The sequence below is a fragment of the Balaenoptera musculus genome, chromosome 10 (assembly GCF_009873245.2).
Source record: "Balaenoptera musculus isolate JJ_BM4_2016_0621 chromosome 10, mBalMus1.pri.v3, whole genome shotgun sequence".
NCBI lineage: Eukaryota > Metazoa > Chordata > Mammalia > Artiodactyla > Balaenopteridae > Balaenoptera > Balaenoptera musculus.
Window position 1 is genome coordinate 83691468 of NC_045794.1, and position 22623 is coordinate 83714090.

The window sequence follows — 22623 nt, forward strand, 5'->3', positions numbered from 1 at the left end:
GTATCCTTCACCAGTGGCCTTGGCCACCCTTTTCCTCTCTTGGACCTTGCCCTTTCCCCTCATTCTGTGAAGAAGGCTAAAGCTTCCCTCGTTCTAATCATCTTCGTTTGACATCGCATCCTTTTCTCTCTTCCACCACTTCTCCCCTCCCTTCTGAGCCAGACTTCTGAAAGAGTAATCTGCTTGGCTTGGCTCTACTCTCTGCCTTCCCAGCCACTCTTCAACCCAACACCGTCGGGTTTCTGCCTCCTCCTCTCCATCATGGCGGTTCTTGAGGCCCTTAGTGACCCCCTTTTACCATAATGTGGTGAGTAGCAGACTCTTCTGATGCACCCGACCCGAATGGACCACGACTTCTTCCCAAAGCACTTCTCTGACTTCCATGATGGCCTTCTTTCTTGGTTCTCATCTCACATCTCTCAGAGGTAACTCTTGACAGTTTCCCAACCTCCAGCATCTCTCTCATCCTCTTGCCTCCTGTCATAGTTATCCTTTACACCAAATGCAGAATGATTCATTTCCACCCCTGATCATGCCGTTCATCTTGCTTGTCCTACTCATTCTAGGGCAAAGGCCAAACCTCTTAGCATGTTAAAAACAAACGCCCATCATGATCTAGCCCCTAGTGCTTCTCATCCTTTTTTTTCCCCCCTTCTGCCTTAAACTTTATACTCTAATGTATCAGCTGGGGCTCAACCAGAAAAGCAGAGCCAGTAGAAGATTTATACTAGAAATTTATTTAAAAGAATTGACTTACATGATTGTGAGGGCTGTCTAGGCCGGTCTGAAATCCATAGGGCAGGCTGTTAGGAAGGGCAGGCTGGTACTCTTGGGCACAGTGGAGGTTGCTGTCCACAGGTGGAATTTCTTCTTCAGGACAGCCTTAGCTCTGGTTTTAAGACCTTTCGGCTGATTGAATCAGCACCCCAACCCCCTTGTCTAGGATAATCTCCCTTATTTAAAGTAACCGATCATGGACTTGTACAACGCCTTCACAGCTGCCTCCGGATTAGTGTTCACTGAGTAACTGGGGACTCTAGTCCAGCCAAGTTGACACATCAACTAGACCATGACGTCTGATCAGACTGACTTGCATTCAGCTCTCCAGACACGTGATGCTATGTCATATCTCTCAACCTTTGCTCATGCTGCTCTCTCTAGGATACCCTGGTTTTGCTCCATAATCTTTTTTTTTTTTTATAATTCCAATTTATTTTTTATTTTTTTAATATTTACTTATTTATTTATTTATTTTTGGCTGTGTTGGGTCTTCGTTTCTATGCGAGGGCTTTCTCTAGTTGCGGCAAGCGGGGGCCACTCTTCATCGCGGTGCGCGGGCCTCTCACTATTGTGGCCTCTCTTGTTGCGGAGCACGGGCTCCAGACGCGCAGGCTCAGTAGTTGTGGCTCACGGGCGTAGTTGCTCCGCGGCATGTGGGATCTTCCCGGACCAGGGCTCGAACCCGTGTCCCCTGCATTGGCAGGCAGATTCTCAACCACTGCACCACCAGGGAAGCCCGCTCCATAATCTTTTAATATTTTGAAATTGTCTGTCTCTCCACCATAAGGTCTTTAAAGGCATGGATTCTGGGATATTTATCTTGTACCTCCATTAAATAATTTGTAGGGTAGGACTGAACTGACCCTTTATTAGCTGTTTTATAGACTATTATTATAGAGTTCCTTAAATTTTTTTCTAGGTTTATTAGGGTATAATTGACAAATTACAATCACATTCTAATTGCTCTACCTGCCTTTCAGCAAATATTTATTGAGGGCCAATTTGGTTGCCAAGCATTCTTCAAGTACTTGGAATACATCAGTGAATGAAACAAAGATCCCTGCCCCTGGAGAGTTAACATATTATATGGGGGAGATAGGTAATATATAAACATAATAAATAGTGTTTAGGAAGAAGATAAATATTATGGATAAAAGAAAAAGTAGGGGAAATCAGGTGGTAGGGTTGCATGTTGCAATTTTAAATAAGGTGGTCAGCATGTAGGCCACATTGTGGAGAAGATGTGTGATCAAGGACCAGAAGGAGCTGAGAGAGCCGCTTAGATGGGCAAGTTCATCACAGCAGAGGGGTAGCCAGTTGACAGGCCCTACGATAGGAATGAGTCTGGCAGTTTGAGGAAAAGCACGGAGACCCCTGAGCTTGGAGTGGGAAGGAAACATCAGCTCAGTGAGGTCAGAGGGACCACATGGGGCAGGGCCTTGCAGGCCATGTAAGGACTTTGAGCCCTATATGAAATGGGAGCTTTTAAGGGGTTTTGAGCAGAAGAATCCCATGATCTGACTTATTTTTTAACAGGATCACTTTAGCTATTATTTGATGATAGACTATAGGGGTAGAGGGTAAAAGGAGGAAGGTCAGATAGGAGGCCACCATAATAATCAAGTCGAGACCTGATGGTAGCTCTTACTAAGGGTAGAAAAAGGCACATGAAAAGTGTTAAACATCACTAATTATTAGAGAAATGCAAATCAAAACTACAATGAGGTGTCACCTCACACCAGTCAGAATGGCCTTCATCAAAAATTCTACAAACACTAAATGCTGGAGAGGGTGTGGAGAAAAGGGAACCCTCTTGCACTGTTGGTGGGAATGTAAATTGATACAGCCACTATGGAGAACAGTATGGAGGTTCCTTAAAAAACTAAAAATAGAATTACCATATGATCCAGCAATCCTGCTACTGGGCACATACCCAGAGAAAACCATAATTCAAAAAGGCACATGCACACAAGCACTATTTACAATAGCCAGGACATGGAAGCAACCTAAATGTCCATCAACAGATGAATGAATAAAGAAGATGTGGTACATATATATACCATGGAATATTACTTAGCCATAAAAAGGAACAAAACTGGGTCATTTGTAGAGATGTGGATGGACCTAGAGACTATTATACAGAGTGAAGTAAGTCAGAAAGAGAAAAAAAATTGTATATTAACACATATATGTGGAATCTAAAAAAATGGTATAGATGATCTTATTTGCAAAGCAGAAATAGAGACACAGACGTAGAGAACAAACATATGGATACCAAGGGGGTAGTGGGATGAATTGGGAGATGGGGATTGACATATATACAATATTGATACTATGTATAAAATAGATAACTAATGAGAACCTACTGTAAAGCACAGGGGACTCTACTCAGTGCTCTGCAGTGACCTAAATGGGAAGGAACTCCAAAAAAGAGGGGATATATGTATACGTATAGCTGATTGACTTTGCTGTACAGTAAAAACTAACCCAACATTGTAAAGCAACTATACTCCAATAAAAATTAAAAAATAAAATAAAGTTGGGCCACAGAGTTTCAATGGATTAGATGTGGGATAAGAGAGAAAGGAGAGCTAAGTATGACTATATGGTTTTTGACTTGAGTAAATGGGTTTGGTATCAACTGAGATGGAGAAGGCTGAAGGCAAAGCGGACTTAGTGGATTTGAGGGCAGAAGTGGGGTCAAGATCGGAAGTCTGTGGGCAACTGGAGAGATCACGTGGGTGGTGGGATAAACATATTTGGAGTTTGAGAGACTGGTCTGGGAAGGAGATATAAAATCAACTCTTGTTGACAAGTAAATGACAAATCATCTTTAAAGCTGTGAAAGGGAAAGAGATGACCAGATGGAGAAGGGGGAGAGGATTAAGGGCTAAACTCTGGCACACCCCAATAGTAAAGGTCAGAGCACGAACCACCAGCAAAGAAGGCCGAGAAAGAATGGCCAGCAAGGCTGGAGAGAAACCAGAAATTACATGTCTTGGAAGTTAAATAAAGAAAAGTTTATCGCAAAGAGAGGAGTGATTATCTAGGTTAAATGTTGCTGAAAGTCAAGTAAGATGAGAAATAAGAATTGGCTGTTGATTTTAGTAAAGTGGAGATCGATGGTGATTTTGAGAACAGCTTTGGTGAAGTGGTGGGGATGAAACTCTGATTAAAGTGTGTCTCAGACAGAATGGAAGCATATGAATTGGATACTGAGAATATAGACAACTTTTTAAAAGTAGTTTTGCTGTGAAGGGTAGCGAAGAAATAGGGCAGCCGCTGGGGGAGAAGCGAGGTCAAGAGAGTTTCTTTGCAAAATAGCAAATCTCCAGCAGATAACTGGCGTTGGGGAGAGGGAATAATTCGTGATGTGAGGATTGGTGAGAGAAATGAGAGCCGTTTGCACAATAGAATCATGAACAGTTTATCTGTGATAACAGATGGGAAGGGAGAGTGTGTAGATATTGGCAATGTGAGGAGGGTCTGAGAAGTTCTTTTCCCGCTGTTTCAATTTTATCTGCAATGTGGTAATGAAGGTCATAACTGAGAACGAGAAGGGAGTCAGATTGATTGAGAGGATGGTAGGATGGTGTAAACGGTGGAATATGGTTGCTGACCCACATTAAATGGCTATTTGAGGTTCATGGTCATGAAATTAAACTAGGACTAGTTACCATGGTTGTGTGTTTTTCTTTAACCTTGTTTAGCTACGTGAATGAAAACAAAGACTATATCAATATATAGAGTTATATTTAGTCAGGGTGTTGATTTTGCCAAGGAATTAGGAAAAGAGAGAGAGAGAGGGAATCAAAGGTGCACTAGAGAGAATGATGATAACAGTCGATCATGTGTTTTAAGCTTAGTACAGAGGGGAGTGAAGACATCTGGAGGGGGGAGTGAGTTTCAGTGGAAAGTTGATAGGATCACTTGGTTGGAGGTCCAAGAGGGGTTTAAAGGGTACTGAGGTTAGGACAGGGGAAGAAGAGCTGAAAAGATAAGAGGTGGTAGTGAAAGAGTGGAATGCAGGGCACTGCTACTAAGAAGGGTGTTGCTGTTGTTGGTAATGATGAGGTTGAGGCTAGGGTATGAAGTTAGTGAGTGTAACATGATGGAGGGCAAGATCAGTGGAGGAAAGTATTCTCAGAATGAGAGGCCGGGGTTTGGGAAGGATCATCTACATCGATATTGAAATTGAATTGAATAGTTCTGGGAGAGTGACAATAAGTCAGGACGTAACCTCATCAGGAAATGAGGGAGCATGATCTGGAAGGCAGCAGGTGGGTGCAGTGATGATGGAGAGAAGGTGATATAATAAAACAACCTGAGATTCAAGTCTGGGAGAGTTTAGGAAAGGGGGAAGAACAATGGTCTGAAGGTGACATGAGGACTCAAGGAAGACACCCCCTCCTCCTCCTCCAAATCCTTTGGTGTCAGGGCTGTGGGACAAAAATAGTACCATAGGAAAGAGCCATGGGGAAGCTGTGACCTCTGGGAAGAGCCAGGCTTTCATGAAAGCAAGAAGATGAAGGGACCAATCTGAGAAAAGACTGATGGGAAGAGATTTCTGGAAGGCCCAGTGAGCCCAGTTTTTGAAGCCTCTACAGTTTTACCTCTCCCTATTTTTCCTGGCATCTTTTGTACTATGTAACCTGCCTTATTCTACTTTATCCAGAGCTCTGCACTATTTCTCAAGTAGGCTTTTACTCTTCCATTTCTCTGCTATTATTCAAGCTCCTTGCTCTTTTTGGAATGCCCCTACCTCAATGCATCTCTCTCAAGCCCTTCTTATTCCTCAAAGTGTATCCCAAATCCCCCCTCCTCCCAAAAGCCTTTCTGATCCAACTGGTCAGAACTTGGAAGCCTTATCAAAGGCTGATTATTTGCTGTTTGTCGAAATCTATTGCACTCACTGGGTATAGGTTTGCATTCTGAAGTTATGCAGGGTAAATCTATTCTTCTTTCAGTGATGATCTTTTAGTTGTTCAAAAACTTACGTTGAGCTATTTGCCAACTGAAACATTTTCTAGTTCCTTCGATGCTTCCTTCAACAGCATGGTTTTCACCTTCTTTACCATCCTACCCACTCCACTCTTAGAAAAAGTCTTATTTCATTACTGCATCTTTGGAAATACAGTGCTCAGAATTGTATAGAATATTCTGTTTGTGTTTGACCCAGGCAGAGAAGAGTCAGTCTTTGACATCCTCTACTGATATTAATGTAATAAACATTTGAAGAAATGTTAAGATATTTCCTAGTGGTGTGATGTCAGCATATCTTGTCACTGCTCTTACCTTAAAAAACACATCACTACATTTATCTATCATAATTTTATCATCGATTCTTGAACCCTACTTGCATTGGCTATTGGTTGAAAATATAAATAAAACCAATTCTTTAGCATAATTATAGTTAAGAAAAATCATATTAAACAAATTATGATTAGAAACCTGTTTTTGAAAATATATGTATTTAAAACTCACATTATTAAGATAGATGTGACTTGAATTCCATCCTTTTATTTTTAGTGTACTTTTACTAATGCATCATAGTTCTCTGTTGGGAGATTATAGAAGAGCTCTCAAACCGAGTTTCTTATTTGCAGTGAATCATAGATCTTAGAAGCAGCATGTGCATTTTAGTCAGAGTGAGGCCTATTAAATCATCCATCTACTTTTTACAAAGTTAATAATCTCGATTCCCAAAGCACTTTCTAAAAGCCCACTCAGACTGGTTGATAAATATGAAAAGAAAGAACAAGAAAATCTTGTAGATCTTCTGTGCCATCAACCCTGAACAATTTCAGTTCATTTATTCCCCTTTGAGTTTACAAACATTTCTGAGTGCCTACTATGTCCTAACAAATATTTATTTGGAGGGTACTTCATTGGGGCTGGAATGGTGTAGAACTCTATTGCACATGGACCTTGGGGAGCTCACAGTCATGTCCAGAAAGACCATCAGTCAGGGCTCTTTGGTCATAAAAAACTGAAACCAATTATTTAATCCGAGAAAAGAAGGAATTTAAATTTGAAGGATATGGGTGGAAAGGCTGGAGAACTGGCCTTGGTAAAGGAACAGATACCAAGAAAAGGACTATTTGACTTTCTGGAATAAATGAACCCTTACCATTTTACTTGGTTTTTGCATCATCTGGCTCAGTTTTTGAAGACCTGGAAGAGATTCTATCAGCCATGTGCCTTTCCCTTGTTTGGGCAGAGAGTGATGAGAGATAAAAGGATAGGACAGAGGAGGCCTCCCTCTTCAGCTTTTATAATAGGAGGATAGGACCCCTTGATTTCTCCTCCCGCCCAGGCTGCACACAGTAAGGGAAAGACATTTCCCCAAAAGGAAATAGAGGTGACGTTAGAAAAGGGAAATGTATATGGAAGAATATCCACTACAGGGACCTGTACTTAACCTGCTATAATAGAATTCATTGTATTAAGGGCTAGAATAGAGATATAAATACAATTATGGAAACATTATTATTAGGGAAAAGATATAAGAAGGATTCTACAGATTGGACTTTGAAGGTCAGCTAAGACATCAACAGGAAGATGGAGGGATGGCCATTCAGATATAGGAAAGAGTGTAATAATAGTGCATTATAGTGGTGATCAGTGCAAGCTTTGTTGTTAGATGTTTTAAACCCACATATGTTCCCTAATAGCTATGCAGACTTGGGCAAATGACTTAATTTCTCTGAATCTTTTTCCTCATCAACAAAATGAGAATATTAATACCTATCTCACAGTGTTAGGGTCGCCAGATGAAACACAGGACTCACAGTTAAATTTCAGATAAACAACAAATACCTTTTGGTGTAAGAATGTCTCATGAATTGCATGGGGCAGACTTATCATAAAAAATTTTTAGTTTATTTGAAATTCAAATTACCTGGGCACCCTGTATTTTCATGTGTTGTATCTGGCAACCGTATGTGGCATTGTTATGCCAGATAAATTCATTCATGTAAAATGCTCTATACGATCCTTGCACAGTAAGGTGACAGGAGCAAAGGATCATTTTTGTTGTCACCATCATCATAGACAAAATTCACAAGCCTGAAAGTCCTTATGTCCCAGAATCATTTCTCACTCGGTCCTTGAAGCATAGAGCAGTTTCCCAGTTAACTTGAGCCAGGTTAACAATTAAGACGGTTTCCCTTTATGCTGCACTGACGCAGGAGCTGTTCACCTTCATCTTGTATTTGTATGGTTTCTCTTTCCTTCTGATTGTTTCAGATGTTTCTCTTGTGTATTGATTTCATTTTGACCTTATATTTTAGCCACTCATAATTAATGAATATTATTCCACTTTATAGGCCAATAATAAAAGTATTAAATGGCACCAGGCTTGGGACTGCCATTTAAGGGTCAAGAACAGAGTCAGTTGAAGCACTGATTGTGAATTTTTGAATTTGAAAGTGTAAAGCTTAGTGAGTATGGGTCACATTATCCCAGTTTAATGACTGTGCCACGCAAAGTAGAATTAGAAGCTTTGTGAAATCTAAAATATTTCTTCTATTGCTTTTCCTTTATATGATAGGCCCATCGTATAGTCCTAGAGAAATGCCATTAGTCACAGAATTTGTCCTTTATTCTCTTCTAGAGTTGGTAAAATGATGTTTTGCTGATATATTTCATTATTTTCCCAAGTAATTTCTAACACAATTCCTTTTATCTCCCTTTAAAAGCCTAAGCAGCCCTTTCCCCTTTTATGCAAGATTATTTTTCACTTATATAGATATGTATTTAAATGCTGGGACAAGTTGATTTCACAGGAGAGAAACTTTAGGATTTTGTTGTTTCCAGTGAGCTAGAACGACATGTATACATGTCGTCTGTATACTGTCGTCTCATGCTATCTGTATACAGACGGTACTAAATGTTTGACAATAATAAAATTACAGCTCCCCTTAAGTACTCTACCATATTCCCAACCTCAAAAACTGTTAAGCTATTTGCATTCATTATTTCATTTAATTCCATAATATCCTCATGCTGTCAGCCTTATTTTATGGTTGGGGAAACTAAGGCACAGAGAAGGTTTAAGTAACTTGCCCCAAAACATGCAGCCAGTAAGTGGCGGAGGCAGGATTCCAACTCCGGTGGTTTGATTCTCTCATTACCTTCTTCAAACAACTTGGTAGCAATATTTCTAGCAAGTTTGTATGCCAAAGCTTTGGAAAATTGAAAGCCCTGTAATAGTTCAGCCCGTAGCATAAGAAGACTATATTGAGGAAGGGACCGGTTAGATTCCACTGAAAACACATAGTCACCTTAACCAGTTATTTCTTTCTATATCAGTGATGCTCTACTTTGTAGCGTCATTTTTGTTCTACTCTGCATTAGACCTTTGTTTTTTCATCTTCCCTTTTTCTAATTCCAGTATTATGTCGAGGCCTGGTCTCAAATTAGGGAAACAGAATTAACTCAGCAAGTACCTTTCACATTCCGTTTAACATAAGTACCAGAGGCTGTGGGAAGAAGGAGAGAAAAGGAGCAATTAAGCAGAGATTTGAAAAAAGAAAGACAGCGAAGAAAGACTTGTGTGTTGGCTGACTTGTTTCTAGTTCTGCCAAGATGAGAGTCAAGATTCAAGTCATTCTTTTTTTTTTTTTTTTTTTTATAATAGGACAGCTACCTTTTTTTTTTTTTTTTTAATTAATTATTTATTTATTTATTTATTTTTGGCTGTGTTGGGTCTTCGTTTCTGTGCGTGGGCTTTCTCAAGTTGTGGCAAGTGGGGGCCACTCTTCATCGCGGTGCGCGGGCCTCTCACTGTCGTGGCCTCTCTTGTTGAGGAGCACAAGCTCCAGACGCGCAGGCTCAGTAGTTGTGGCTCACGGGCCTAGTTGCTCCGTGGCATGTGGGATCTTCCCAGACCAGGGCTCGAACCCGTGTCCCCTGCATTGGCAGGCAGATTCTCAACCACTGCGCCACCAGGGAAGCCCTCAACTCATTCTTTAGGGAAAAAAAAGTAAACGTATGGCTAATCTTGACCACAGTAATAATCATGATACCATCACCTTACCTTAGATGATGATCCATTGTCTCTAAAGGGCTTCCACAAATATTTCTCCTGCATCTCACTGAGTTCTCACAGTGGTCTGTGAGGCAGAATTAGCCCTGCTAATTACTGTGCCTCAGGAAATGAAATTGCTTGACGAAAAGTACAAAATTAGTCACTGATGGACCCTAGCTAAAACCTATGTCTTTAGTTTCTTACGAGTGTTTTTTTCCCACTGAGCCAATTTTTTTTCCTTGAGGGTGAAAATAGTTGAGTGTGAAATTTAGTGTTTTCTCATCACCTTATCCGGAAACAGACATTTTACTGAGAATTGTGCCTGAAACTTCTTTATTGAACCTGAGGAATCTGGCTACTCTTCTTGAATGAATCTGAAGCTTGGATGAAAATATATTTTTATTTTTCTATTTGTGAAACGGATTTTTGGTGTGGCTGGAAGATAAGATCTTCCACATGGCTTTGAGAATATGTGGGAGGAAAAGTATAAGAGCTACTTTGGACCTCTGTTTTATTTCTCATTGCCTTGAAAGTGAATGTGGTATCTTTCTAAACTATGGTTTAGAAATAACACTAATCATCCTTCATTTGAATCTCTTCCTCTTTAAGTGTTTTTTTGTAAAATGTGTGATGTGAGTTTAGTAAATAAAGGGGTGCTTAGGAAAAGAAGCTATTTTGAGCCTTGAAATGTGGGCATTGGAATCTGTGCTCCTTGCTATCATTTGCTGAGTAACAAAATTGAGTTTTCTAAAAATACATACCAAATTCTTCCCTTAGAAATGTTCACTTTTTCCCCTTTGCTGAGGGACATATGCACATATTTTGACCTATGTAGTGCATTTAGAGAGACTTTTCTGAAGAATCTTTTCACAACCATTTGAATATACAAAGTGAATAAAGAAAAGCTACAGAAAAGGCATCCACAAAGACAACTATTTCTGGAAAGAGTATTGTGTTTTAATGGAATTTAGAGCTGCATCTTCTGCCCAAGGCTATTTCAAATAATTTTATATTTAAGAAGCTTGGAGAGATTTAAATAACTACTAACTCAAGATCATATGACTATAACTAGTGGCCTGAGCCCTAACCCTAAACTAAGTTCTTAATCATGGTAGATAGACGGTTAATCGTAAGCTTCTGCTCTACTTACTTAATTCCCTGAGTTAGAGATAAGAGGCCGATGCACAAGATGGACAGAGCCCTGGCTCTCAAGAGGCTTGTTGTCTTGCAAGGCCATTCTCTTTCATACATTCATCTCAGGCCCTTCTGAAGATTTACTGTGCAAGTTAAAAGAGTAAACAACATTATAGTGATGCTGAAAGTATCATGGTTTCTACTCTGTAACCCCTCCTAATCCTGAGTTTCTCTCTTCCCTTCCTCGGCAAGAGTCACTGTTGTCATAGCAACAGACCTCAGCATCTGGAAGATTGGAAGACCCCCATGGAGCCCTGCCTACACTCCCACACAAATCCTTCCTGCCATTTAAAGCTTTGCAGCTCTGGTTTCCAGGCCCTCTTTGGAACTCTTAATGCAGGCATTCTTTATAATTTAGGAGATCACTATCTTGCCAATCCTGGGAAACATAGAAGTAATTTTGTTGAAGGTCAGCCATTACTGGCTGAAGCAGTGGGATTATTATTTCCATTTTAGACCTGAGAAACATCCACCTGCTGTTAGCTAAATGTGGTACTCCAGTAAGGACCCAGTCCAGAATTGGGCCCTTAGAACTACTCAGTGTTAATCATTTGAAGAAATGTCTTTAGCTTTTATAGTGACGAGTGTGGGTGAATCAATCTGTGTATTCCTGCTAATACAAAGCCGAGCTTTCTTCTGTAAAAGAATGATCTTGCAATATCACTAGATTTATAGTTAAGCAACACTAATATGAAAGAGTGGGATTTGTGTGTCTTTTTACAATAGCACGTATGAAGCATCTTCTGTTGTGAAGGTTTTTTAGTTTACGATACACTAAATAGAGTTTGGTAAGCACTATAAATGAAGTTAAGAAACACAGATGGAAAGTTTTTCCAGAACCAGTGAAATATCCCACAAGTTAATCTAGGGTTTCCAATGTCAGATCCTCCAGAAGAATTGGGTTCATTTCCCCGCTTCCTTCCTAGAAGATTTATTGTGGACACTGGCTGATATAGGGGAAGTCTGAAAAGAAGACAGACTATACCTCCCTCCCTTCTTAATATCATTCTCCATCTTAACACTGTCATAGGAACACTGAATTCATTCATGGGGAATTGAAAACACACTCCCAGTTTCAAAAATGATGTCTTTGCAGCCTATTAAGTCCAAAAATATTACATGTGAGGGTTCATTTTAGATATTTATATCACGTGTTGAAATATCACTGCTCTCTATTCTGTAAAAAATGCTGCGTTTGAGGATTTGTATTAAATATACCTCTCTGGACAGGAACTACCAATTTTATTTGCAGAATATAAATTGAATGTAGACAGAAGCTTAGACAGAGCATCATTTATTATGAGGTAGTCATGGAAAATACCATTTGTCCCCTTAAGCTTACTTTACAGGGTCCTCCATCTTTTGTGTTTCATGGGGAAGTTAAGATTTGATTTGTCACACTTTCCTTTACTTGTTTAAATGTGGAGTAACTATTCCAAATCCAAATTACAGGAATTTTTTTTTTTACTAAATTGTTTTTATTTAGTATAGGTCCTAAACCTGGAATTGGCCCTCATTTTGCAGAGAAGGAATATATCACTTAAAATTTTTAGTGGATCATGATGGCTTAACACCATGAACCAAATTATTTACATATGTGTAAATTCTAATTTTTAAAAGAGCTCAAAAAATTGTCTTTTCATTTTATAAATGAGAAAAATGAGGTTCATTATTTAATGGCTTAGGAACACATAAAAATGGAATTTAAATCCAGGTCAATGTAGTGTCAAAATATGCTTTTTTTATCATTTTGTGTTAATTTGCAAATATAAGATCATCTGTATTTGATTGAACAAAAAAATTGAATTTTAAGTAATTTATTTAAAGCCACTATACTAAGGCAATATATAGAAGAATTATATTGATAATAATGATTTGATGGGTGAGTGGGGGGCAAGGGGGAGTGGCAGTAATAGTAAGTTATATTGTCTTATATCATAGCAGAAAACTATGTAACATATATTTGATCCTTAAACAATGGCGGGGAGGCGGTTAATCTGCGTATAATATATAGTTGGCTCTCCCAGTCAGTGGTTCCTCCCCATCAGCGGATTCAACCACATGCACTCTTAAGTACTGTACTATTTACTCTTGAAAAATAGTCCTGTATAAGTGGACCTATGCAGTTCAAACCCGAGTTGTTCAAGGGTCAACTGTATAAAATTGATCAAGAAACAACGGGATACACGTATAGAGAGATCTAAAGGAAATAAAAACAGAAACTCTTAAAAGTGGTTGGACTGAGGAAATAGGATTGCGGTTGAAGAAGGGGTAGAGTTGCCCACTGCTGGTTTTCATTATAAGCTCTTTGGTACTTGAAGGTTTTCTTTATTATTTGACAAATTTTAAAAAGAAGGGAAGGGAAGAGCAAATGTATGATTTAGAATATGCCTTTCATAGTCATCTATAGCAGCGGTCCCCAACCTTTTTGGCACCAGGGACCAGTTTCGTGGAAGACAATGTTTCCACGGACCAGGGTCGGGTGGTTGGTTCAGGGAGTAACGCGAGCAGTGGGGAGCGGCAGATGAAGCTTCTCTCGCTCCCCCGCCACTCACCTCCGAGGTACCAGTCCTCGGCCCAGTGGTTGGGGACCCCTGATCTATAGATAACCTGTCAAGATGTGTTAAAGTTGTGGACTAGAAAGGAAGACTGGGACATTTTCTTAGTCTGTATCTACTGCTGTTGCTAGTAATGTGAAGTTGCCGTAAAAGAGCTTTAACCAAGAAACTAATATGTTCAAGGCCTTGTCCTAGGTTCTGTAGGAGACAAAAAGGTGGATGCAGTTTGGTGCCAGGCCTGCATCAAGTTACAATCTAGTCGAAGGTGCTAGAGATGAGGAAGAAATCTAGACAGGGAGGGCTAGGAACTCACATTTGTCTGTGTCTTCACGGTGCTAGGTAATTTTGATGGAAAACATGTACTGTAAAAAAAAGATAAAATATAGATAGCTATATGGGTTCAGTGGGTGAAAAAGGGTATTTACTTGTTAGAATCAAGAAATGCTTGAACCACAGAGCATTTAGGAGGGGCCTTGAAACTAGAAAGGGATTTCTATAGGCAGAGATGGTTGGGATGGGAGAGGAATCGACATATTTGGTAACTAAGAAATTCATATTTGAAGCTTTTTTTGGTCCCTTTTGTATATAAGGATTTAGCTAAAATCCATGTATGCTAGGTACAAATCTAAAGTGAATTTTTAAGATGTTTGCTCAGCTGAAGAAGTTTTATTGAATGCAAGTGCTGTTATCAAGGTTACTTTTTATCGAAACTACTTTCAATTTTACTCATACTACAAATCACAATTAAGATTTGAATTTAATCACTCCTATCAATCAAGTGTGAGAAAAGCTAAAGGTAAATTTGGAGATCACATGAATTTTGTAGCTATTTTTCATTTTTAAAAATTGTTCAGTAGGTTCTCGACATCTTTAGGAAACCTTTTTAGCTTCCCTCTATAATGTAACTTATTTGTTTCCTTTTCTTGGGATTGCACTTAGTTGCATGTCAATTACTGAGGCCCTTCAGTTTGAAACCATGACACCTTCACTGTCTTGCCTAGTTTTTTCAGAGCTTTGTGTTTTGACAAAGTCAGAGTCATCCATGACCATAGGAAGAAGTCCAATTCTCGACTTTTAGAAATCACACCAACACTGCAGGATTAACAATGATTAATTAAATATCAAAAGTCCAAAGTAGACACACAACTTCTTGTATATTGAAGTTATTCAGTCTCTTTCACTTGGGCAGTACGTGCTAAAGGTGAAGATTGTCACCTTGACGGATTCATTTGAAAATATCCTTGTCCAGTGATCACTCTCCATTTAGGAAAGTTTACAGAAGTCCTTGTTTTACAGCATCCCCTACTTCGTCATCTTAGACTTTAGTGAATGACTTACTGCCAGAAATTCTAGACCCTTATATTTTATGAAAGTATATTTTCATAAAATACACTTTTTTTACTTTATGAAATACATTTTGTATTTCATAAAATAAATAAATTTTGTATTTCTTCTAGAGCAGAGGAAGAAAAATGCCTTATATTTTAAGGATTCTAAATGCGATCTTAATGTTTACTATGAAGAGAATGTTGCATCTTGCAGTTTAGAGCTATTTGACTTATATAGGTTAAGAATTGTATTAATTTGGAAAAACTTTTATTAAATTAGTTCCTTAATGGTTTAACATCTGTAGTCTTTAAGTCTTGAATCCTGAATTTTAAAAACTTAATATCCTCTACTGCCACAATCTGAATTTTTTTTTAAATTATTATTTATTTATTTATGGCTATGTTGGGTCCTCATTTCTGCACGAGGGCTTTCTCTAGTTGCAGCAAGTGGGGGCCACTCTTCATCGCGGCGCACGGGCCTCTCATTATCGCGGCCTCTCTTGTTGCGGAGCACAGACTCCAGATGCGCAGGCTCAGTAATTGTGGCTCACGGGCCTAGTTGCTCCGCGGCATGTGGGATCTTCCCAGACCAGGGCTCGAACCTGTGTTCCCTGCATTGGCAGGCAGACTCTCAACCACTGCACCACCAGGGAAGCCCCACAATCTGAATTTTTAAATAACTTTAAAATATTTTGCGTATTGTGAAAAACATAGAAAAAATAAAGAATAAAACAGAATATACCCATCATTTCACAGGTGAGAGAACTTCCGTACCTAATGCAGTATTTTCTTCCTTTTCTAGTCATATAAAATGGTGTGGGGCTTCCCTGGTGGCGCAGTGGTTGAGAATCTGCCTGTCAATGCAGGGGACACGGGTTCGAGCCCTAGTCTGGGGAGATCCCACATGCCGCGGAGCAGCTGGGCCCGTGAGCCACAACTACTGAGCCTGCACGTCTGGCTTGTGCTCCACAACGAGAGAGGCCGCGACAGTGAGAGGCCCGCATACCGCGATGAAGAGTGGCCCCCACTTGCCGCAACTAGAGAAAGCCCTCGCACAGAAACGAAGACCCAACACAGCCAAAATAAATAAATAAATAAATAAATAATTTTTAAAAAATGGTGTGGTTTTTAGTATACTTGAGATATATCTATATATTTATCTGTATCCTTATATCCACTTTCTTCACTTTTTTCTTCCCCACGTTTTTAATATTCTTGAAAGACAGGCTTTGATGACCCAAATGCCTCTTTGTGTTGCTTCTTTTGTGACTTCTTATGCTCCTACCTGTCCTCTAACAAAAAATTTATTAAAAATTATGGAATTTTAGTTATGAAAAGTTACAGTTATTTCATAGTCATCACTACTTCCACATGAATTTATGAACTCCTGTGACAAACAGCAAGTAAATAAATTGGGCTTCTATTTATTAGGCTATTTTAAAAGTCATTTGCTTTTTAGGTTATGTAATGACTTTTGTCCTGGTCCGAAGTCCTGGACTGTTGTTAAGTCCAGTGAAAATTGGTAAATTTTCTTATTTCTAACAGCCTGTGGTTTTGACCGCTTGGGTATGTGTGATTTTAAAGACCAGTTAAGGGCATGGGTTGGTATTATATCTTTACAACTTAGTAGCTTTTTGGGGCAAATTACTACTTACTGCACCTCCTTTTCAAGGTTAGAGTAAAAACTAAATGAGATAATAAAGTACATAGCATGCAGCCTGGCTGAAAAGTGGTATTGAATTTTTTTTTTTTCCCCCTGTTGATGTCATTGTGAGGTCTTTGGGTCTTTGGTTACTGAGCGCAACAAAGGTAACTAGCCTTAGTAGAGGTTGAAAAGCATCAAAACTTTTCCCTACCCATTCAAGGTAGCTGGCCATGGCGGAGAAAATAGCAGATAGCCCATTTAAATTCTGGACCAGCAGGAAGACACCTTTGTTCTGTTCCATTGAGAAGCTTAGTCTCACTGATAACTTCAGACCTTGCAATGAGCCAACTGAATGCATGCATTTAAAAATTCACTGCTGTGTCTGCAGTGCTTAACTGTCACTTTAAATGCATGCTGGTCCCAAATAATTGACTCATGGATTCCTTCTCATTATTCAATGGCTGGATAGTTTCTGTAGAAATGCCAGTGTCGCTATAATAAATTATTATGGATGATAATAGTAATGGCTTCCATTTACTGAGTGCTATGACAGCTAAGAGCTTTTCATGCATTATCTCATTTAGTCCTCATGGCTACTCTGTGTGACTGTTACTATCATGCATTTCATGGATGAGGAAACTAAGATCTAGAGATATTCGGTGTCCCCTAGTAAGAATTTGAATGCTGGTTTGTCTGCCTCCCAGAATCTGAGCTTATAGCTTTACTTGTTACTCTCCTGCCTTTGTTTCATAAGTACCGCATATCCTCATAAATTCGTTCCATCTACGTTAGTTGAGAGCCTACTCTGTGCTAGACACTGTTCTAAGTGATGGGTTATAGCATGCAGACAAAAGTTCCTGCCCTCCTAAAGCTCACCTTCTATTATAGTTACTTGTGTCCATTCCCCTCCCAGAATGAGTGTTCTTGTAAGATAGTAACTGTGTCTTATTCTTCTTGAGTTTTAGGGATGTAACTGAAATTTTATTCAAGGCTAAGAATAATTCCTGGGCTTATAAAAGAATTATTTCTACAAAAATTTTGGAAGCTAGAGTGTACCCCATTTTATTTATCAGGCTCTCTGTTTATTTTAGCACTGACGTTTAGCCCTTCCAGACTCATCAGATTGGAGATGTTCTTACTGATTATTTTAAGAAGCATTCAGAGATTTATTATTATTAATGATAAAGCTACTTTTTTTTTTTAACTTTTGGGTTTATTTATTTATTTATGGCTGTGTTGGGTCTTTGTTTCTGTGCGAGGGCTTTCTCTAGTTGCGGCAAGTGGGGGCCACTCTCCATCACAGCGCGCGGGCCTCTCACTATCGCGGCCTCTCTTGCTGCGGAGCACAGGCTCCAGACGCGCAGGCTCAGTAGTTGTGGCTCACGGGTCTAGTTGCTCCGCGGCATGTGGGATCCTCCCAGACTGGGGCTCGAACCCGCGTCCCCTGCATTGGCAGGCAGATTCTCAACCACTGCGCCACCAGGGAAGCCCCAAAGCTACTTTTTGATATCTTGGTTTCTTTGACTTCCTTAAATGTTGTATAGGTGTGTGGAGCAGCACCTCTTTCTTTAGAACGCACCAAAAATACATTGGGCAAACCTAGTACAAGGGCCTTAACTACTTCATAGAATAAATTAAAGTATTCTGGTATAATTGAAAAGTAAATGATATAACAGGGGAAGTCCAACTGTGAGAGAAAAAATTGATACCATTTTTCTGTGATATCAGGAATATTAAATCCTTTCCTTTAAATAAATTATTACCATTTTAAGGAAGATGGCTTCATAAAGTATTAGTGGTGACTGTCCCTTTTTAGCCATGTAGAAGCTGAGAATAATTTTAAATGTCCTTGTGGTGGAGGCTAGCATGTTATATTCTTCACCTAGGAAATCACCCATAAATGCTATGAAGTATGTGGTATTTTAATAAAGTAATTGCCTTATTTTTGCCTTGGAAATACAATTAAACCTTTTTGGTCCCATAAGGGGCAAATGGCTAGTAATGTTCCTCATCTTTTAAAAGTCATTTGTCCACGTGGGAGGATCATTGGCAAACCAGCTGGCTGTTCTTTTTAGATTTTGACATTGCTTCTCCTTGGGACCCTGATGCTGGGCTGTCTGATAACCAGTGCAAACTCCATGAATATCTTTCGTTTCTCTAGAAGGAGGTGTGGATTTGCAAAGCTACCAGCTGGATATGCAAATACTACCTGACGGGCCAAAGAGTGATGTGGACTTTTCAGAGATTCTTAATGCAATACAAGAAAGTAAGTTTCACTCCAATTTTAAATTCACCGTGAAAGGAGAAACTGTTATAACACTTGGGAGGGGTAATAAAACTAGAAACCTTAGATGCCAAACTTTAAAATAAAATGATGTCTTAAAAGAGATGCTGTGTAAAATAATTTTGACACCAGAAGAGATGGTTAGTGAAATGCTGGTTTAATTTTTGAAACTGAACCACATAGTTTTGGGGTCTTCGATGAAGCCTAGTGGGAAAACTGTAGAGGGATTATAAATTCTGTATATTTAGTATGCTATAATATTTAGTAAGTAAGTGGGTATTATAATTTTTTAGATTCCTTGATTAATCATAATCAAAGAAAAATCTTTAAGAAAACAGAATACTATTCCTTCACTCAGATATCAGTAGTAAGAAGTAAATGTTGACTCAGTAAGCTGAAATCAGGAGAATTTTATTCTCCAAAATGGGTATTGGAGTCATTGATGCTGGGCCGTGACCGAGAAGTAGATTCCTCTTTTCTAAGCATTTTGATTAATCAAGGTTTACTCTTCTTCCACTATTTTATTGTTATACAGTTTTCACTAAGAACTTTATCATAATCAATACATTTGCTCAAGTTAGAGATTTAGCATTGAGGATAGCGATGCAGTATCACATACTAAGTCATCAGCATTCGTGTTTTGCTGTCAGAGCTCTAATTCTAGATAATGTTAGTCTTTTAATATCAAATAGTATTATGTAATATTGGATTTGAAGAGTGTAGACTGGAGGAGCATTGTATAAAGAACTACTGCAATCTTTTGCTACTTTTAGTTTTGTGACATTGCATTTCTATACAATGAAATACATATTTCTAAATTATATTTATATTTCTATATTTTCTGTGAACATTTTAAAGCATTTTAGTACTATTTATCCCCTTTTGTCATTGCACTACCCTCCTGACCTTATGGGGTAATTACTATGTCCACTTTACAGGTAGGACAGCTCAGGGTGGGAGAAGTTAAGTGCCGACGTAATAAGATAAATAATGGAGACCAGAGTGGAATGGAGAGTCTCTTACTCTTCGTTTAATTCCTTCATGAATGTACTTGGTATAGGGTTTAAACACTGAGGTGAAGGATCCTGGAATTGAAGATGAGGCTACTTCTGAGAGAAATATTTTTAATGAAGACTATAAGAGGACCAACTATTTGTTCTGGGTGGGCAATCCCTTCATACTAGGTTACTGAATAAAAGTGAAAAAATATCCCCGGGAGAATAAAAATCAAATTAATAGACATTGGAAAGAAATTAACTTTTCATGGAAAGTTATAAAATTGTGTAATTACTTCCTTTGATTTGAAAGATGATAGATTATACTTTGCTGAAAGGATTTTTTTAATGAATGGTAAAAGCTGGCTTCTATGCAGATATGGGAGATGAACTTCAATTTTTTTAGGGCTGAATGAACTTAGGATGAGAATAAAGACGCAGACCTACTAGAGAATGGACTTGAGGACACGGGGAGGGGGAAGGGTAAGCTGGGACAAAGTGAGAGAGTGGCATGGACATATATACACTACCAAATGTAAAACCAATAGCTAGTGGGAAGCAGCCGCATAGCACAGGGAGATCAGCTCGGTGCTTTGTGACCACCTAGAGGGGTGGGATAGGGAGCGTGGGAGGGAGATGCAAGAGGGAGGGGATATGGGGATATATGTATAGCTGACTCACTTTGTTATAAAGCAGAAACTAACACACCATTGTAAAGCAATTATACTCCAATAAAGATGTTAAAAAAAAACTTATTAATCAAAAAGCTAGTATTATTGTAAAAAAAAATGAACTAAATGCTCATAAGGCTATTTTTATCGTAATTTTTGTGAGCACACCTTAGTAAAAACACATTTGTTTATGATGTTAACTGTTTTATAGTTTAGAATGGTGATCTCTTTATGAACAAGTAGAAGAGTAGAAGTTTGTGAGAACTTAATATTTAAATTTGAAAACAAGAAAAAGGAAATATTACTTCAGTTTAAAAAGCAAATCAAGTTTTTATCGGTTTAAGAATTTTCCAGTGTTTGAGAATTAATCTGTTTATTTTCTTGTTTAAAAAACAAGTTTTATGCTAAGTAGGTTTGGGAAGCTGTCCACACAGTCTGGGGCAACTCTGGTAAGAAAGATTTGGGCTGTTTATCTACCTTCCGTGTCTAACTAGAGATTCTAAATATGATTCAGATGTTTAACCAGTTCATTGAAATTTCTAAGTATAAAAACACATAGTTTGGTTCTTCAAGGGACTGTGCCTTAGATTATTGTTTATAGAAAGCTTTGAAAGACCAAAATATAAAAAATGTAAAAAATATAGGATTTGAACATCAGTAAAACTCCTTGTCTGCTAAAAATGTTTTTATTGGGATTAGCAGGATGATGGAAAGATTTCACTGTTTCTTAGAATTCGTGGACATATATGTATGACCTTCAAGATTGGGCTCGAAGACTCTGCGTGTGTGTGTGTGTGTGTGTGTGTGTGTGCGTGTTTCAAACATTTCTTGAGTGTCTTAGCAGCCATCATAGTAAGTGCTCTCCCTTACTATCTCTTGTCATTGTTAAAACAACTGTAATTAATAGATACTGTTTTCTCCATTTTAAAGGTGAATATACCTCCCCAGGCAATATGATTAATATATGATAAAGTCAATATTTCATTGTATGTCAGTCCTTGTTATGCTAAATAAAAAGTGAGATAAAAATGATTAGGAAAAAATGAACTACTTTGGATTTTTACAATTTTATTCTTATGTTGTTACATCTTGATGCAAGAATTCCTCTACCATGCTTCTACGTTGTAAAATACATTTACATTTTTTCCTATATTGCTTATGCCCTTAGTATAGCTTCATCTGTTCAAAAGAAGATGTCTCAGAATGGTTAACCATCCATAAGTTGTTTTTCAACTTCCCCCATATCAGATGTATGGCTTATAGGAAGGAGAGAGTTATTTTATCCACCCATTCATGTATCCATCTCACCTGTCATATGCCAGGTACTGTACTAGGCATAACACTTTAAAGCGGTGGTGAACGTTTTGGTGCACAGTTGGATTCAGGAAAAACTTTGTCTTATTGTTCAAAATGAAAGCAACCCATTTGCTTTCTAGGAGAAAAGCCTTTATATGTGGCAGTCTAATGTAAGGGGGTACTTGTGTTTGGGTGTGTGTGTATTTTTTCCATCATGTTTTTTTTCCCTCCCTTTCTATTCTCATCCCAACATAGCAGCCAGGTCTCTTCAACGCCTTTGTTTCAGCAGAGTTTTTTTTAAAAAAATAAATTTATTTATTTATTTATTTGTTTGTTTATGGCTGCATTGGGTCTTCGTTGCTGTGCATGGGCTTTCTCTAGTTGGGGCGAGCGGGGGCTACTCTTCATTGTGGTGTGCGGGCTTCTCACTGTGGTGGCTTCTCTTGTTGCAGAGTGCAGGCTCTAGGCGTGTGGGCTTCAGTAGTTGTGGCATGTGCGCTCAATAGTTGTGGCTTGCGGGCTTTAGAGCTCAGGCTCAGTAGTTGTGGGTCACGGACTTAGTTGCTCCGCAGCATGTTGGATTTTCCCGGACCAGGGCTCGAACCTGTGTCCCCTGCATTGGCAGGCAGATTCTTAACCACTGCGCCACCAGGGAAGTCCTCTGCAGAGTTTTGTGTTGCCTAAAGTTCCTGCCTTTTGTTCTCTGAAAGTCTGAGCTCCTGAGTGCCTGATGCTTAGATAGGAGAAGAAGAAAGAGAGAGAGAGAAATAGACAGGAGGAATGTCCTAAGACAGGCTTCCTTGGAGTGTCCTGCAGTGGTAACATGGCTTCTTGTAAGTGG

The 22623-nt window shown here is 38.9% G+C and overlaps 1 protein-coding gene across 2 annotated transcripts in view; it reads left to right on the forward strand.

Annotated features, from left to right (window-relative positions):
* Nucleotides 1-22623, forward strand: part of ANO4 (anoctamin 4) — a 445216-nt gene that overhangs the window by 221079 nt on the left and 201514 nt on the right. Inside the window, exon 4 of one of the 2 annotated variants that reach the window (XM_036866241.1) lies at nt 18698-18802. The exons of the other annotated variant lie outside the window; for it this stretch is intronic. Within the exon in view, the coding sequence (XP_036722136.1) occupies nt 18698-18802 (105 nt within the window). The remainder of the gene's footprint in view (nt 1-18697; nt 18803-22623) is intronic. 2 annotated transcript variants of the gene reach the window in all.